General features: G+C 45.9%; 1 protein-coding gene across 1 annotated transcript in view; it reads left to right on the forward strand.

Moving 5' to 3' along the window:
• Positions 1-18,443, forward strand: part of LOC119401966 (ileal sodium/bile acid cotransporter) — a 114,709-nt gene that overhangs the window by 37,089 nt on the left and 59,177 nt on the right. Inside the window, exon 2 of the mRNA XM_037668998.2 lies at positions 15,491-15,696. Within this exon, the coding sequence (XP_037524926.1) occupies positions 15,491-15,696 (206 nt within the window). The remainder of the gene's footprint in view (positions 1-15,490; positions 15,697-18,443) is intronic.

Raw genomic sequence — 18,443 nt, forward strand, 5'->3', positions numbered from 1 at the left:
TCCCACCCCCCTAGTGCAGAACCCTGCGCACGCCAGCAGGTGACGGAAAGCACGTTGAACTCCATTCGAAAGGCATGCACATATCTCCACGTATACCTTTCAAGCTTGCGAAACAAGGCTATACTGGAGAATGCATGCGCAATTTAACCAACTGTCGTGTTATGACATATGATGCCGTCTTCTGCACCATAACACCCTCCCCCCCCCCCCCCCCCCTCTCTCATATCATTTAGCACGTCGTCGGCACCAGAGATGTTGCAAGCGTACTACATGCAAGCTGCCGGTCGGTACACTCTTGCGTGCATAACATGCCTGCTTGCAAAACAGCTCTGCATATTACACGACAAGCGTCAATTCAATAATATCTTCCTAGATTTGCTCATTCGTTTTGTGGTTATTTATTGGTCATGTTATCGATTGTTCAATAATAGAAACTCTATTCATAATATCGCTTCTGTGCTGTTTTGCTACAAGTTTGGCGCTAAAAGTAAAAGGCATGGCTACTTTCGCTACTTCTAGCTTGAGTTTTGGCTCCTTTGCAAGTCGACCCAACGGCAACCCTACGCCTGACCACGTGGAATAAAACACCTTTAAGAGTAACCCACGCGCAAGCAAGGGCGTTCAGACGCTCGGCGCGTTTGCCACAGCGCTGATGACTTCCATAAATATTTTTCAAGACAGCGCGCTGAGGCGCTTGGCACGTTTTCATAACGATGACAGAGTGTCGTCCAGTCGCCGTTCAATCGAATGCGAGTACAGATAAGTGCTTTAAGAAACACTTCATCAAAGACAATGCTGCGCGCATTGACTGTGATCAGCACGATGGATGGTATCTGCTGGTTTTTTTTTTTTTTGTTGAATGTGTGTTTAGGAGAGCTTGGTATCCTGTGCGATGCGCGTTACTCCTTCTCGCTTAAGCAAACGGTGCATCGCAAAGATAGTCCAACTTAATACAAACAAATGTACCAACCAGACAGACGCCGGCTTCAGCGAATACACAAACAAAATAAAATTTTTTGAATCACATAAACGTTTAGCGTACATAAAGTTTAAAGAAGCTTATTGCGCGTAAGATCACACCGAGTTTGTAATATGGTATTTTCTGTTGTGTTTTCCTGTGCGTTATTTTTACCTTTTTTATGCATAAGTGAGAACAAAGGAAGGTAGGCAGTGTTAGAGCCTGCTATCCCAACATCGTGCAAATAATATTGAACTAATAAACAACCAAGAAAGGAAAAAAAAATTAGCGCACTGTTGCACTAAGTCGCGCAAGGGTGGGCCACAGCTAAGCTTTTGGGCACCTGGATGGTCCTGGCTTGGCTAGGCTTTTACCCTCTCACCTGTCTCTCTTTCTTACTCCTTGATACACTATACATTACTACGCTTGCTGTCTTTTCTGTTCTATTTTTTTTTCTCTGTGTCACTGATCCCGTTAATGGGGATGGCAATCGTCGGGCGGATTCTAAGGGCTGGCGTCACGGCCCTCCGAAAACGCACCACGAAAGCGCGGACAATTTAGAGTTGGTCCTTTGGTGCGCCAGCGAACGCCGGTTGTGGTCCAAAGACCGAGTCAGAGCCGAGAGTCGATAACAGAAACGAAAACGAAATACATTCTCAGTTAAGGCAATACAAATAACACAAACACATGCACACTCGGCTGGTACCCGTTACAGCTTCACAATATAATTCAGATGGTGTTTACACAACGGGAGCTAAACAAACAGATCACATGCTACGAATGCAATCGCATGCATTTCAACTATTCAACGACAGTTAAAGTCCTGAATAGACAATGGCGTATCCAGTCCACAATACTTGGACGGTAATCGAATGCTTCTCTTCAAGGAAACACTCACGCCAGCTCCAGCGTTGATCGTCGTAGCTCAACCGTCGTCGTGACTTGTCACGGCTCACACGGTGTCATCATCGGATTCTTCCAAATCGACGATCGACTGACCGCACACCATCATAAACACGTCTTCTTTGGCTAACGGAGCCACACGTAGCATAACTTCACCATCCGGGCCGACTGACTCGCTCACTCCTTCACTGACTTCTCGACTCCTCACTGACTTCTCGACCGCCTGTCTGGTCGTCGTCGCACGCTTTTATCCCTAGAAGCGTCGTTTCTAGAAGCGTCGGGAGAGTTCTTCGGCGTGCAGTACAGCTGAGGCTAGAGAAAGGGCGAGAGCTTTCTCGTAGGTTCGAATCGCGGCGGCATCGCTCGGGGATGCGTCCCCCCTTCCTTCTAGAAACATCCAGGTTTTACCGGGCGTTTGATCACGTTGTCTGCGTCTGGCTCCAGTGGGTGAGGAGAATGCGGCGCGCCGGCGTCTTTGGATGCTTGTTTTTTCGTCTTTCGCGCTTCTTGGGCGCGCGGCTCGCGCCGTTCTGTCTCGCAGCTGCTTGAAAGCGGCCGCGCGCGCGCTTTATAACACGCTCGTTTGTGACACTCTGCCTGTTTCTTTATGTCCTTTACTCTCTTCCTTCCCTCTTTTCTCTATCTATATCTCTCTTCTCTCTCTCCCTCTCTCCCTGTACTAGTTTTCCCCTCCTCCTTTCTTCCTCGTCACCCTCGTATCTCTCCTCCTCGCCATCAATCCCCTTTCCCATGCCCTTGCTATATTATATAGTACAAGGCTATGGTATGCGCTGCTAGCATGCCCGGATAGCCGAGTGGTTACGACGCTTGCCTTCAGATCGTGGGTACGCGAGTTCGAACCTCGCCAAGAAATATTTTTTGCCAAGGATTTCTCTCTTTCTTTCTATCTCTGTGTACCCGTTCTCTCGCCCATCATAGTTATTGCATCCCACACAGGACGAATCGGCACATGTGCTCTGGGAGCGAAGCAGAAGAGGAAGAAGACGAAGAAGAAGAGGGTGAACATAGCGCGTACCGGTTCATCAGGATGATAATTTTCTATCCATGACACGCGGCAAACATCGAGCATAACAGCTTTGCTGTAAGACATAAATAATCAAAAGCACTATGCACACCTACCATCGCTAGCGTGCAACGAATTTACCTCTGGGCAGCTTCCGTAATATATATAGGGTGTTCGCTCATAGCACAGCGGATAGAATACACACAGGATGACCATGGAACCAGTCCGTTTTGAGCTGCAGATGGGCAAGGCCTTAGAAACACTCTGCGTAAGCGCAATGTTTTGCAGCGGAGCTGTTGCGCTTTCCGTTATGCCGTTACGCGTTCGCAAAAAAAAATATCATCATCATGAATGGCCTGTATACCTTTCTAGCACGTACAACGCGATAACTCGGCCGGCGCGCGCTCTCCCGCTGCGCCGATCTGTCCGGCGTGGGATGCAATAACTCAGATGGGCGAGAGGAGGAGTACACAAAGAGAGAAATAAATAGAAAGAAGGTGAAATAGTTAAATAGAGGGAGAGAAAGAAAGGGAAGAAAGAGGGGAAAAAAAGATATAAAGACAGAGGAAGAAGTAGAGGGAGAGAAAGACTTAGAAGGAACAGAGGTCAAGACAGAAAGAGAAACAAAGGGAGAGAAAGAAATAGACAGCTAGAAAAAAATAAACACAAAAAAACAGACATTAAAGAGATAGAGAAAATAGGGAAAGAGAGAAATACAAAGAGAGAAAGAAATAAAGAAAGAGAAAAGGATAGAGAAACAAGGAGGGCCGCCCAGTTCCGCTGTTCCTTCCGCCTTGGCATCACTCGTGAGATGCTGCCTTAATTTCTTTTTTTTTTAAAACCGTAAGTCAAACATGATTTTAACATCCTTCACGCGACGCAGTGTTGCTGGTGCGGCACGGAAAGCAAATCGCAGAGGGGCCGCGGCGGCAAAACGTTGTTGTCCGCTTGCGTCCACTCGAAAGAGGTCGCCAGAAGTCATAAATATTTCTTGCAATCGCCGGTACCTCGTGCTTTCTCGAAAGCTGGACGTTTCAAACTGCCGGACATACGACACTAAACATATGCGCCTTGCTGAAACAAACGACAACCACGTGCCCATAGCACGTAATAAGCATAGAGCTACGCGTTGCCTCACGTTTGGGCACGTCAAGGTCCAGGTATACGAGTAAAATAACATGTGCACTTACACTCCTTGCAAAACAATGACGTTACAAAATTATTATTATTATTATTATTATTATTATTATTATTATTATTATTATTATTATTATTATTATTATTATTATTATTATTATTATTATTATTATTAAGCATCTGCAATCATCGCTTTGCGTAGGAAGCACTGTCGGATTATTGTCATTACCATTACTTCGCTTCCGACAAAATTGCGCTTATCTGCTTTTCAAACTTCTTCACGGCGTCATCACCTATCCTGGACTATTGAATTGTAACATTACTTTCCGGATCTCGCGTAAGATGACCAGAGAGCATAGACCTTCTCATGTACCAGCCTCTGCCAACACTCAGCCGTCTACAGAATGCAAAGTCTTTATAATGCTTATCTTGTTGATCTCGATGAGGATCGAGGAAGTTTATGACAGACAGACCTTTGACACAAGACAGAACAGCTGCAATTAATGTGTCAGACCTCCTTGAGAGAGAAGGGATTAACGATATAAAAATATTTTAAAACAATTCAAAAATTGTGCCCTATACTGGGGAGTAGGGACCGAGTTCGCAGAGCTGTTGTACGGTAAGTGCAATTTTCCATTGACCAGACACCTTCGCTATATTTTCAACATCGGGGTTGGCTAAAGTTTTATCAGACAAACAAACCTATGGTAAGAGGTTATTGTTAATACAAGCTCTGCGCCCGTATTCACAAAACGTTATACGCGAGAACGTAAGAGAAAAGTTGAGCCAATCCGGGTGCCGGACGTATTATTAGCTAAGACAGTCAGCCAGCGGCAGGGAGCGCTAACCAACGGCTGTGTGAGATCGGCCCCAGGTTATTTTTGCCACCTCGCTAGCTTGCCACTAGAAAGACCAAAGGCAGCGTTTTCCAAAGTTGTTGCAGCTAACCAGCATTCCACCTCGTGGAGATTCTCGCCCGCAACCATACCACTATCTCCGGAGTGGTGCATGAAAAGGCCCACTGTGCACCTTGAAGTGCCGGGGATATCTAAAAAGGCAAGCCTGTCATCTGTAGCCCTCAAGCAGATCTCACTGGACCTTTTGCATTTGTCGTATGCTAACCGAATTCATGTTTACACGGACAGTTCGGTCTCGGGAAGTTAGACAGGTGCCTTTGTGATACCATCTCGATCAATCACCGTCAAGTTCAAGACATCACGTCACGACATCTACGGGCTCCAAGCTCGCCGCTCTTCGAGCCGTTATGGAGTTTGTTATGCAAGAATCCCCTAGTAGATGGGCCATATTCTGCGACTCCAAGGCAGCCCTTCAATGCGTGCGAAGTCTACGACGTGGAAACTACCACCAGTTGGTGTCTCATATCAATGCAATTTGTCATCGCGCCGCTAATCAAGGACACGACATCGTTTTACAATGGCTGCCGGGTCACTGTGGCATCAGTGGCAACCACCTCGCTGACGACGCTGCCCGATGTGCTCACGATGGAGCACCCACACTGTTCATACCCTTGTCAAGAGTAGATGCAGCTAGAGAACTTCGTCGCATCGCGCATAATGCCACGCTTGCGCACTGGAATTCTCCGCTTAACTCCAATCCTCGCCCTAAGAACCTTGAATCATTACTCCAGCTACAACTGCCATCCAAGATTTCTCGACGTGACGTTACAATGCTGTGCCGGTTGTGGATCGGTGTAGCGTTTACTAACTCATTCAGCCATCGCATTGGCATGGCAGATTCATCCATGTGCGAAAGCTGCAATTGTATAGAGACTATTGAACATCTCTTGTGCCACTGTGCCCAATTTGATGAAGATCGCCGGACTCTCCAGTGTGCCTTGAATAGACTGGATGACCGGCCCTTTAATGAAGCAAAGATCTTAGGAGCCTGGTCGCGTAGCATATCAGCCCAGAAGGCCACACGAGCCCTCCTGCGGTAGTTGAAAAGAACCCTATTGAGCGACCGCCTGTGAAACTCGGCACTGTGTGTGTGATGTGACATGTGTCTATCCTTCTCTCTCTCTCTCTTTTACTCCTCTATTCCCCCTCCCAATGTGTAGGGTAGCAAACTGGACGCATTGTCTAGTTAACCTCCCTGCCTTTCCTACATTCCTTCTCTCTCTCTCTTGGGGTCTCCTTTTATTGACGCGCACCCGAATCTACGGCCACACGCGGTAATTTCTGCGTAGCCCATGCAAAACGGGAACGCGGCCGCATATGGCTCCACGCTCAGCGGCAGCTCATCGCGGCAATTGTCATCAGGGCCGCCAATGGACTCCGCGAACATCTTGACCCCAGTGGCCGCTTCTGTATGACCCTTGTGAAACACGTGCAGTCGGCACTGCGCGTTTCGCAACACCCAGTCGGCATGCATGCCCGACGAGTCCTCTGATGAGGGCCGCCCGTCGCTTTCACCACGCCGCGGTTCGCGATGGGGCACGATGAGCGGGAGTCGAAATTTCTGCGCATTCCTCTTTCCTTTCACGCGGCACGCGTGACAGCCGCGCGCGAACCCGACGGGAGCACGCGTGTGCAGCGGACCGGGCCGCCACGCAACCCGGCGTTCTTCTCGTCGTCGGACCGGTCAAGGTCTCGGCCCTCTTTTCAGCCCGTGCGATGGCATGGGCTGCGTAGTACGCCGGCCAGAAAGGAAAGGGTCATTGCGGGCGCTACGGCCCCCGTTGATCCCGTGCCAGAGGCAAAATGAATCGAGCTAAGGGCCGTAGAGGTGCGTGTACGCGTGCACATAATAGCGGCTGCGAGCCACCATTTGCGCCAGCAGTGAGTCACGTGCGCCCGGGAGCGTCTGCATGAGTTCGCAATTACATTTTCTTTTTCTCGTACTCGGTGCTGTCAGTTGTTGCGATGACATCGGGAGAATAGCAAAGTTTATTAAAGTTAGTTAGAATGCATCCCAATTGGTTCAGCTTTTGCTAACCTTGGAAATTAACGGCACCGTAAACAGAACGCGTGATCAAGTCGCTTTTACGCAGTCGGTGGAAACGATTACTGGTCGTTAACAGACAACGAAACATGTTGCGTATCGGTTGGCATGCGTAGTACCATGCAGAAAAGTTCACTCATTGTTCTACATTTTCTCAGTGCTGCTCGGCGTAGTCCCGACATAATGTGTTTACAAGAAACCTTGTTTAATCCCAGGGGGAAAAAATACTTTTCATGCATCTTCGATGTTTTCTTTCAGTCAGTCTCTAAAGTGTTATGTGTGAGTGGAGTAAACTTGCTACTTTTTTTCTAAATTGAAGGTTTCTGACCGCTACATTTCGGCAACATGCAACCCAAGTCTTCCGGATTGCCGTCATGATCTTTTTCTCGAGGGCGTTCGGAATACTGACAATATTTGGATAATCGTGGGCACGGTCCTTGCAACCGTTAAATGTTGTTTTATTGCTGCTAATTGAGACGCATGTAATAAAAAAAAACACACACAATGTTTGACAAACCGTACCAACTTTCCCAAGAAGTTTAATAATAATAAAATGATCCGTCGACAATGATATTTCTTCCTTAAAGAAAAGATAAAGAGCTTAGGCTATAGTATAGTGTTCGTTCAAATATCTAAGTTTATTGTCAGGTAGAAAATGCCTTATTAGTATTGGAGACGAGGGCCGAACTTGCTTGCAGTGAAATTCTCTGCGAAGCATCATAGGTACGTCGGTGTGATTCCACCGAATCCGTCGTATTCGAACATATCTGAATACTTTTGGAGCAAAAATGTTGCCATATGGAGCGTCTAATTCTTTTATAACGCGATTTAATGCTTGTTTTCGATCAGAAAATTATTGATATTCCTGTGGATATTTTGAGATTCCATGACGTCCCGTTGGGCTGTTCCACACCATGTATGCGGGGTCGCTAACTCTCTTTTGCTTTGACATTTTTAACATGAAAGTGTTTTATGCCAGGGTCCAAAAAAACTTCAGTGACGTGCTTCCGTCACGGATATGACGTTGATACAGTGGACGCTAACGGATGAGAAAGGAAAAACTATAAGAAGAAGTTTCGCCGCCGGGAATCGAACCTACGGCTTCTCGGTCCGTGACGGTTAGCAGCCGCGCCGGCTGCTTATCTCGCCGACTAAGCCACCGAAGCAGATGTGCGACACTCCACAAACGCGCCTTATACCTCTCACACATTCTCTCTCGCACGGTGCTCTTTGTTGCCGGCGCGGGGCGGGGCCGCCGTCTGTGAGCGATGAAGAGAAGTATTGTGGCATGACATTTACTAGCGCCGACAGAGAACGATTCGGTGACGACGCAGTTAAAGCGTGGCCTCCGAGAAAACTGCTGGCGCGCACGCTCGGAGGCCATGGTTAAAGCGTCTCGATACCAGCGAAAAACACTGGCCGCGCTAGCATCGGGGAGCAGCCCTAAACGCAGTTACGTTGGTTACGTTTTTGCCTTTCGCTTCGTGTTAGCGTGTGACGGCTCGTTGTCGGAGTAGCTTCCACATGCACCAACGGTGTTTCTCCGCCGCCGACTGCTTCCAGTGCGACAGCACCGGCTGATAAAACTGCTGCAGTAAGCGCTGCAGAAAGGAAAAATGTCGACGTGCGGATGTCCTGTCTTGGTGGAGCGAGACAGAGGCCAGTGGGACGTGGGACGTGAAACGCCTGTGCGCGTTCGCGGCTCAAGCTACGGACCTCTGCCTGCCGCGTTGCTGAAGCGCAGTGTGGTAGTGTATGCATGAGCACAGGCGTAGGTTGCCCTATCACTCGGGAGCGCACATCATGCCGTTTCTCTCCTTAATTGACGACACTTTGAAGAAGTGCATATCGAGTACCAGTGTTTATTATCTGCTTGTTGATGTCATCTTTGCGCTGGATTCACGATACGCTGTGTCCAGGTATATGTTAAAAACTTCAGCTACCACAACGGTTAAATCATGATCATGGGCGTTAGTCGTCGCGATGGAGATATGCCACTAGGTGTCAACGTCAAACGGTGCTATAGCTGCCAAACACCAATAGACATTGTACAAGCTCTCATATATCACTACACAATAAGCTCTAGTTCTGTGAAGACACGTTTCACTTTCGTGTCATACCGATTGCTATGACGGAGGAATCAGCCATGTTTGTTTTTGTTTTTTTATGGTTTACCAGGCTTCCTTTTACGATAAAGTTGTCCCCCTTGCAAATGTGGAAATATAGTGATGTTTCTTTTTAGTGTCTCTATACACTGGTACTAATATACCGCGTATGGTTACGTATGCGTTAGCTGGAGTGGTGTATTCTGCAAGACACCTGGAACCTCGAGATAACTCTGTATGCCGTACTCCTTCGCTTAACTTTTATCCACACAATTACGGCGTGATGACTGCTATTTGTGAATGAGGTATTTGTAGATAAATGATGCTATTTTCGCCTCTCTGTACTCACAGTGTAATAAATAAGAATTAAGTAAACTTCCATTATTGTATGGTCGACGTGCTTAATTATTCCTGTTTCTGTAGTATTCCGCGGTAAACGACGTCTTTGAGAAAGGTGGCGGATTTTTGGTGGCAGAACTGTTAATTAGTTAGTTAGTTAGTTAGTTAGTTAGTTAGTTAGTTAGTTAGTTAGTTAGTTTGATTGATTGATTGATTGATTGATTGATTGATTGATTGATTGATTGATTGATTGATTGATTGATTGATTGATTGATTGATTGATTGATTGATTGATCTTACATATGAGAATAAGACACCACGAAAGCCCTACCTATACAATCCCAATTGCGATAAAACGAGAAGAGTTACCTTCGTCATCAAAACATACCGTGCTTTACAATTAATCTGTCATATCTTAAAATATTCCTTCGGCAAGGTCTCCGGAACTTAAAAAAGTTCAAAGTATTCATTTAGAATCAATATCGCTGCTCTCGCCACTACTGCAGGCATGCATCAAAGGAATTTTACCTAGAACTAGACAGATGTAGTGCGCACAACTGTCGTGTAATTAGAATAACGCTAGACTAGCGCGTATTCTGGTTCAAAGAAAAACTTCCTTTGCAAAACGTTTTTTTTTTTTTTCAATGAATAGTCTATCTTTGTACAAAAGGAGCACTTGTTACTACTCGCCAACACTCAACTATACATGCGAGTATTTAGCTGATGAAATTAGTCTAGTGACTCAAGTAATGAGTGGATTGAGGCAACGGGCAGCGGATCCTGCTCACAAAAATAAAATATTACTATGCACGGTTAGAAATGAGTCAAATTGTAATGGTTAGCAGTCGCTCATACCCTGTTACGTGGACTGCTTTAGGAAGCGAAGGAGCATCAAAGTCCATCTCGTAACATAACTATAGTAGCACGGGTAATCTGACACTCAGAGTAACAAGGCTATTCAATCCACGCCGACCCACACGACTCCCCAAGCACGCACACTCCAACCGTCCATCATGTAGGAGGCTTCAGAACGGAAGCAGTACCTACCTCTTAAATATTCAGTTTTCCCGCGGGAACAACGCATCTATTGAGCTTGCGTATGGGGTCATCTTATACGTCAATCTACTTACTAATACGTTACATTCTGCGTCAAAGTCACAACAGTTCAATACATATATAATCGTTGATGTCACCAAGGGCTCGACAATGCGCGCGCGAAAATGTGCTAAATCCTGTCTTTAACTGCCACGCTGGAGTTCGCAATGACCCTGCGCGGATCCGATATCGAAAAGCGGTCTCACTTGTGTGAAAGCCTTCAGTCACCCAAGGCGTGACTAAGAAACTCGTGTAAAGTTGTGCTTACTGCGCGTCGAAAATATCGCCTTAGGTTTAGACGCCAGTTTAATAATTTTGTGCACCAGTGCGTTGGAATTGTAGCGCGCTTGGCTTATTCATCGCCACCGTGAATAGGAATACCTCTCATGGTTTGTTATTGCGCTGAGTGCTAAGAAACGAGGACGAAAAACAGGGACGCGCTGACAACGGATAGTGCGCAAACTCACTACTGGTTTATTCGTATCTTGCGACGCGTCATGTAAAGGTTAGCAGTCAGATGGGAAAGTTTTTTAGCACTTAGCTCAAGTAGAAACCATGAACTAATTAGTCCAATTCTTCGCTTTCTGGAATGCTATTGTAATTCGGGCGGATGGCGGTTGGCGTAAGCATTAGTTAAGCGAGTAGCCGTCGTTAACTTCAATAGATGTTAAGGCCTCCCATAAGTTACAAGGGAACACCTGCCTTCCCACTGACGCTTTAGCCCCACATTGGATCTATGATAGGCGCTGCTGGTTTTTTGAAACATCGTTTATACCGTGGACATTTGACGCACCAAGAGCCTGGACATGGTCCATAGAAAAAGACACTCATCTCCACGAAGTGAATCATGACGCGTGGGCGAAGCTCTGGGTATCGTATGGGTGAGTAACCGTACGTTACCCGAGCGTTGCCCCATATAATGTAAATTGAGTGACATAAAGTTACATAAAGTGACATAAAGAGTCGACGACAAAGCTAGGTCCTAAGGTCCATAATGTCTACGTTGAAGTCGCCGACTAGTATAAAGGGTTTGTGCTTGCAGGTGTTTTATATTGTTTCGTCACAATTATAATTGATATTATAGTCTATTGTTAAACCTAGTGTTAAAACCACGCATCTCCACGAAGTGAATCATGACGAGTGGGCGAGTAGGTGTGTAAGCACGGACGCCGCCACATGGATGGACGGACATGCCGCCTTATGGTGCCTCGCCCTTAAAGAGTAAAACAACTGATCTGTAATTCCTTACGTGGTAAATCCCGCTAAGTCAGCGTAACGTGCTGGCTGCCCTCACTTGTCCGGCACAACAGTTTACAGTGTGTCGAGTTACAAAGGTGTCATCGCTACAGACTTACATTGCTAGGAGATGCACCGTTCAGTGGCTGCACCACCATGCATGTAGAGACGCGAACATGAAAGCACGCTCAAAATCTGGGAGACCCGCGCTTGTGCACAGAGACTGACGGAGGTCGCGGGCATCCAATACCAATTCATTAACCTTGCGTTTCCCATTCAGGGAGGCGCAGACGCCGTGCTAGAACAGCCGAGGTATAGCTACTTTATCTGCGCGACTCGATTACATAATTTGTCCTGCTTAAGCTAATGTTACGGTGAGGGGGCGCAGATAAGTTGTTCCCCTATAGTTCAGACTAAAGGACTCCACAACCAGCCCGGTCAGGTACGGGATTTTCGCGAAACACACACTGACCTAATTTTTCCATTACTCGCGAGTTAGCAGCATTTTTTTTTTCGATCAAATACACATAATATTTGCGTCCGTCAATAGCTTAAAAACACGATTCAACGTGAAAGGAGTCTTATACCTATACTTTCTGTGTCTTCCGCGTTAATGCAGTGGCAGCCGTAGCGCGTATATAATGGGTGCTTTTTGTCGCTTATCCGAACCAGAACCCCGAGTGTATTCGCTGTCGTGCCGTCGAAGTGCCATTACGAATATTAAACGGCAGGAAGTGGAAGATGGAAGCTGGCGATGAAAAAAATCCTAAAACAGGGGGCGGGTGCTCGAGCCGACGTTTCGACAAGTGCACTTGTCTTCTTCAAGCATTGAAGACAAGTCCACTTGTCGAAACGTCGACTCGAGCACCCGCCCCCTGTGTACGGATTTTTTCATTACGAACATTAGTCACTCCACGCATCACAAATCCCTTCAGAAATTAACAGCGCCCATTTGCGAAAACGCAGACACGTTCGTCTTTGGTGCTCTGTGGAAGACGATATCCCACGATACGCATTCTGTCTGCTCGTTTTATATAGCAGCAATTCAGTTTTGAAGGCGCTCACGGCAAAAGAAGACACTCTGCACATTTTACTCCACTTTGAAGGTATAATTATATATGCATAATTTCATGACGCATGTGGTCCAGGTAGACCCGGCTTCAAGTTCAGTGAAAGATAATGCGCACGAGGAGCATAGGCCAACGCGCCTTAGTTTATTCCACAATAAATATGGTGGCCTTGATTGCTTGCTGCCTCCTCGGTTAATCGCTCGCGCCACGTGCTCTTCTAGGCAGTGCTTCCTTTCCCTTGCTATAGATGAGCAAGCCTTTTTTTTTTTTGCTCTTATTAACAGTACATTTACCATGAATGCTGAAATGCATCGTTTTAGATGACATGCTCTTTCTAAGAGGTGTTTAACTTTCACCGTCTTGCTACCTCAGTTCACTTGTGGGATGACTATTTAACGCATCTTCTGTTCGCTACCGATTCATTCTTACGTATTTTGAGGGGGCGCGCAGCTATTTTCTTCTCATGTCTCACCTGGCCATTGGAATTCTACGTTTCGCGCTAATGTTTCACGCAGAAGCTTCGACATTAGCATACTATTTCTACAAAAACTACCTTTGACTGCTTCCACCACCGCTATCGTGGTGCAAACCAGCCTTAAACCTCTTAAACTACGTGACATCTGCGAGCTGGCTTATCCAGACCTACTTGATCATTTGTATCTTGACCTGTAAGTATGGAGGTTAGACCACAATGCATATTTCTTTCGATAAGCCAGCTGAATTTCTCTGGAGCTGCTTGAAGACTATATGCTGGCAGTTTTGGTCCCCCCCCCCCCTCCGGTGAACATCACTCTTCCGTTGTGCAAATATATTATGGATACAACAGTTATTGGGACCATTCGAAAATCGCCAATGACACTTTCTCTGCGCTTTCAGCATCCTCGCTAGTCACTGGTGTCCCATGGGCAGGTTCGAAGTGACGCTTGCTGAATTTATGTCCACTTCACTATTATTCGCACAGACTTGGTGTAGCAATGGCGCCGTTGTATGAAGTTCCGCAATGGCACTAAAAATGAAGATGAATATTTCCTATCGTGCTGAAGCATTTTGATGGAACTTGACGTCTAATATCAGGATTTTTGCTGATTATTATGAATGTTATCGTGAAGTAATCTGTACCCCAGCGATTTCCTCTCTTTTCAGTAGGACCTTGGCAAAGTCTTTTCGTTGTAGTTAGAGGGATTAAATGTCAAAATGTTGACAGTTTCATGTTATGGTGCTCTTAACACAATTAACTTCGAAATTAACACCTCTATACTTACTTCGTCACTTAGTATAAATATTTAGTCAGATGCTCGTAATTTCATAGTAATAATTACTCATGGTGAACGTACATTGACCAGGTGACTAATGCTTCTAACCAAACACTTGCCTTTCTGCGTCGCAATTTCTCGCGCGTTCCGTCTTCGCTGAACTTCATGATGTATAAAACTCTTGTATATATTGTAAATTAGAAGCTGTTTGATCAATTCGGGGTCCACATACTGCACAGCTAACACATTTTCCTATATGTGATGATTCATCCACATGATGTATGTACTACCCGCTTACCAGAGGCATTATTCGTGGCGTTATTATTTGTATTGTCGGCAATTTTTTTCTGCAGGATCATCGTGTTACTTAAATTGTATATTGTATGTGCCACACATTATTCATGTTCTGATGTCACTGGCAGAACGTTGCTTCACATGTATTTCTTTATTCGTCCTGTTGACCCTGGTGTTGCTGTGAGAAAGTTAATTAGAACTGACAAGAAAGCCAAAGAAAGTATAGGGGATGTTATCTGTAGTAATTATGATGCAAATTCGGAGAAAGTAAAGTGGACGAAAAGATAACTTGCCGCCGGCAGGGGCCGAACCTGCGACCTTCGAATAACGCGTGTGATGCTCTACCACTGAGCTACGGCGGCGGTCGTCCTGCCGTTCACTTTATGCGTACGTATGTCCATTTAACCTAGGAGTGTTAGTCAGCGCCGCTAGTAGCCATGAGTGTTCCACATTCGCCGGCATGGCAACTAGCGGCTACAACCACCGGATAATTAGCGATGTTCTGCTCATACTTAGAACCACTTTGCAAGCGTGAATTTTTGGTCCATGCGTTTCGTGGCTCCACTGGGCTGTCATGAAATAGAACAAAAAAAGTTTATTGGGAAGGTTTGTCTTTCTGCGCTGATAAAAATGAGTGCGTGCGGATGTTGTCTTTGCCATCACATCAAGAGTTTTTAAGGTTTACTGAACCACCTCTAATTCAGTCGTCACGCCATATCCAATTGGCGCGCGCGAGTATTTGTGTGTGTGTGTGTGTGTGTGTGTGTGTGTGTGTGTGTGTGTGTGTGTGTGTGTGTGTGTGTGTGTGTGTGTGTGTGTGTGTGTGTGTGTGTGTGTGTGTGTGTGTGTGTGTGTGTGTGTGTGTGAGAGAGAGAGAGAGAAACGCATCTTTTTTTTTCTCTCTCTCTTTTTCACTCCTTTCTGCTTTGGTTTATTTCACCACATCGTGCGAGTATAATCTTTTTTGAATTTTGCATGTGTATATTTAAGCACACCAACCGGCTAATTGACAAGGTAGGGGGCATGTGTAATGTCCTTCGAACAAACAGATAATGTCCGCATAAAATGTGATGCTGCAATAACGTCTCAAAACTGTGACTGTATTCATTGCGCAGATATGGGCGCATCTGCGACGACCATTCGGCGTGGCTGTGGGAATGCTCTGTCAGTTCGTGATGATGCCCCTGCTGGCGTTCGGCCTGCTCACATCCATGCGACTGAGCGGCCTCTACGCCATCGGCATGCTCATCATGGCCTGCTGCCCCGGAGGAACCGTCTCCAACGTGTTCGCATATTTCGTCGATGGCGACGTCCCTCTCAGGTGAAGAATACTGTACAACCTTAAGGAACGGCTATTCTCGTGGGCCGCCCGTAACGTGAAAACTGCACGAATAAAACGTGCATTTAATTTGACATACCGCATATAAGCACCGTTATCCAACAAGCGCGGTATGACGTATGCGGAAGGAAACAAAGCTGCTCGCGTAACTTTCTGCCGAATAACACAAGCGTGGGAGCATTGAAGCGACGCATCAAATAGACGAGGCGAAACGCTAGTGAATTCGAAGCAGCAACATTTGATTGAACGAGCTCGAAGAAAACGTTTCTGATGAATTAGTATTTGTTCGGTTTATTATAAGTCATTCCTTCCACCCATGCAATGCAAACGAAGACTACCAGCTGCCTATGCTGCCTTCGTGTTAACTGCAGTCGACGCCCAACTGAGCTTCTTTTACAGATGGCGCATGAATTCGTCTGCAGCATATTAGGGTCGCCCGCTCTGTAGGTCGAAGCGCTGTTGCATCAGCGCCATATACGTACTCTTTATGACGTCAAGATCTCGCATGTGTACTGTACTGTCATCATCAGCAGCAGCAGCATGTTATCTTTTGTTTTCTCTCTCTCCACTATAAGATGAAGGCATTTCCCTATCATCTCCAATTTGTCCTGTCATGTGCGTGCTGATTCTATTCTATGCCTGCAAATTTCTTAATTTCATCACCCCACATATAACTATCTGCCGTCCTCGGCTGCATTTCCCATCCTCTGGTGTCAATTTTCGTCTTGCCAAACTTCGTTCCGTTGCCCAGATTTTGATAGCATTTGCATTCTCCCATTTACCGTATCACTGAAAGCAAAGCCCGCGCGAACGTTATCAGTAGGCTATAAGGTTTCGAAGCGAGAGACACAAGATTTAGCAGACGCACCTTTCGTTTCGATACAGTGCGGAATGGAGCTTGTTTAGCATCTGCGGGAACAGTGGTCGCCGAGAGTCGCTCCTCGGTTGTCAGTCGCGGTCGGTCGCGCGACATGGCTCAATCGCCTGTGTGAATGATCCCTAACGCCTGCCGCAAGTGTTCACGTGATCGCCTGCTGCCATCCGGAGCTGATATTGTGGCTCCCCTTTGCCCTCTTCTCCGCCTTACTACCCGATTAAGATAAGTGCATTCCATTGGCCTGTACTTTCTGAAGGACTGTTCAGGAGGTTCTGCAGGGCGTCGGCACTAACCGCGATGCAGTCGAGTGTCGCGTTAAATACGCTAAGATATGTTCATCGCCGGAGGGTGTTGGCACTCGTACGTCTGCGGTTATAGGCCAGGTTTTCCGGTTGCGAAATACTGCACTACGGCATTTCCAGTCTAGCGGCGGCATGTTGACGCAGCTTGACACACGAAGCAATAAGACTCGCCTCTTTGCGCGTCCTTCGCGGAGTACCACAGCCTGCATTGCACGCACAGCAAAACTGCGCGCTGCATGATGAGGAAATGGGGATACGATGAGGCGCGTCAGTTTACGCATGCTTCGTGAAGGACTAGCGTATAACGTTGCAATTTATTTATTTATTTATTTATTTATTTATTTATTTATTTATTTATTTATTTATTTATTTATTTATTTATTTATTCGGTATAATAGTGAAGTTGAGTAGCCGAGATATAATCTATACCTCATTCCCTTCACAGCAATCCGTGTATAGCTGAACAGGAACACTGTGAGCGAGAGTGAAAATACGGGTTTATTTGTGCAATCACATTCCTCGTGTTTGCTCATGAGGAATGTGGTTACACAATAATTGCTTTGAAATTTATGTCGTCACACCTAACATACCGACATTGTGTTTTCACAGGGTGGCTAAAGAAAGCGGGTGTGGTCATTATTTTCCGAAGGTCGAAAGCATTTTTTATTCCGTCTAAAGAATGAAGGTGAAGCCTTGAGAAAATATATACGTTTTCAACTTAGCCCCATGTATAATTTATTTCTCTGTCCCTTTTTAATGCATAAACAGCAAGCACTATAGACATTAACGAATTCAGTACATCTCAGTCGCTATAGCTCATGTCTCCTTCGATTCTTCCAGCGAAAAAAAAAACAATGCAGGCAATCGTCAATTCACCAACCAAGCCGTTTTTGCGCCACATTCCTGCTCTCCTAATGTGTCAGCTCGCATAGAGAGTGCATGATTTGGCATTGCGCTATACCACTTTAACGTTAGCGCTGGCATGCAGGTCTTGCTTTCAGAAAAACATCTTACGCTACAATTGTGCGCAAGAGAAAGTTTCAGCTAATCCTGGTGCCATTATCGAAGTTGGCTGGCCAATGGTAAAAACCACCGAAAGGGTACTGACACGAAGTCTTTCGGTTTTCGTTTTTTTTTTCTTTCGTCATATGAAAGGCCAAGGCCGCAAGAGCCCACTGGCAAGCTTGAGTGCGCTCTGAAAAATCAATTACAACATGTTTTTCAAAAGCTATCTACGGTTCCTGCACTGTGTCCTGGCGTCACGACACAGTGTTAGCACAGTTTGGTCACATGCTCGCGCAAGATATCGTGTCGTTTCCACGGCCGTCCTGTCGTCTGTCGTGCCGCAAGCAAGGCGCCGTCAACGATGAACGAAATTTTGTGTAGCGATGCTGAAGACAGTAAGGCAGAGTGAAAGAACATCATCATCATCATTCATTATTATTATTATTATTATTATTATTATTATTATTATTATTATTATTATTATTATTATTATTATTATTATTATTATTATTATTATTATTATTATTATCCGTTTATAAGGCCTC

The sequence above is a fragment of the Rhipicephalus sanguineus genome, chromosome 1 (genome assembly GCF_013339695.2).
Source record: "Rhipicephalus sanguineus isolate Rsan-2018 chromosome 1, BIME_Rsan_1.4, whole genome shotgun sequence".
Classification (NCBI taxonomy): domain Eukaryota; kingdom Metazoa; phylum Arthropoda; class Arachnida; order Ixodida; family Ixodidae; genus Rhipicephalus; species Rhipicephalus sanguineus.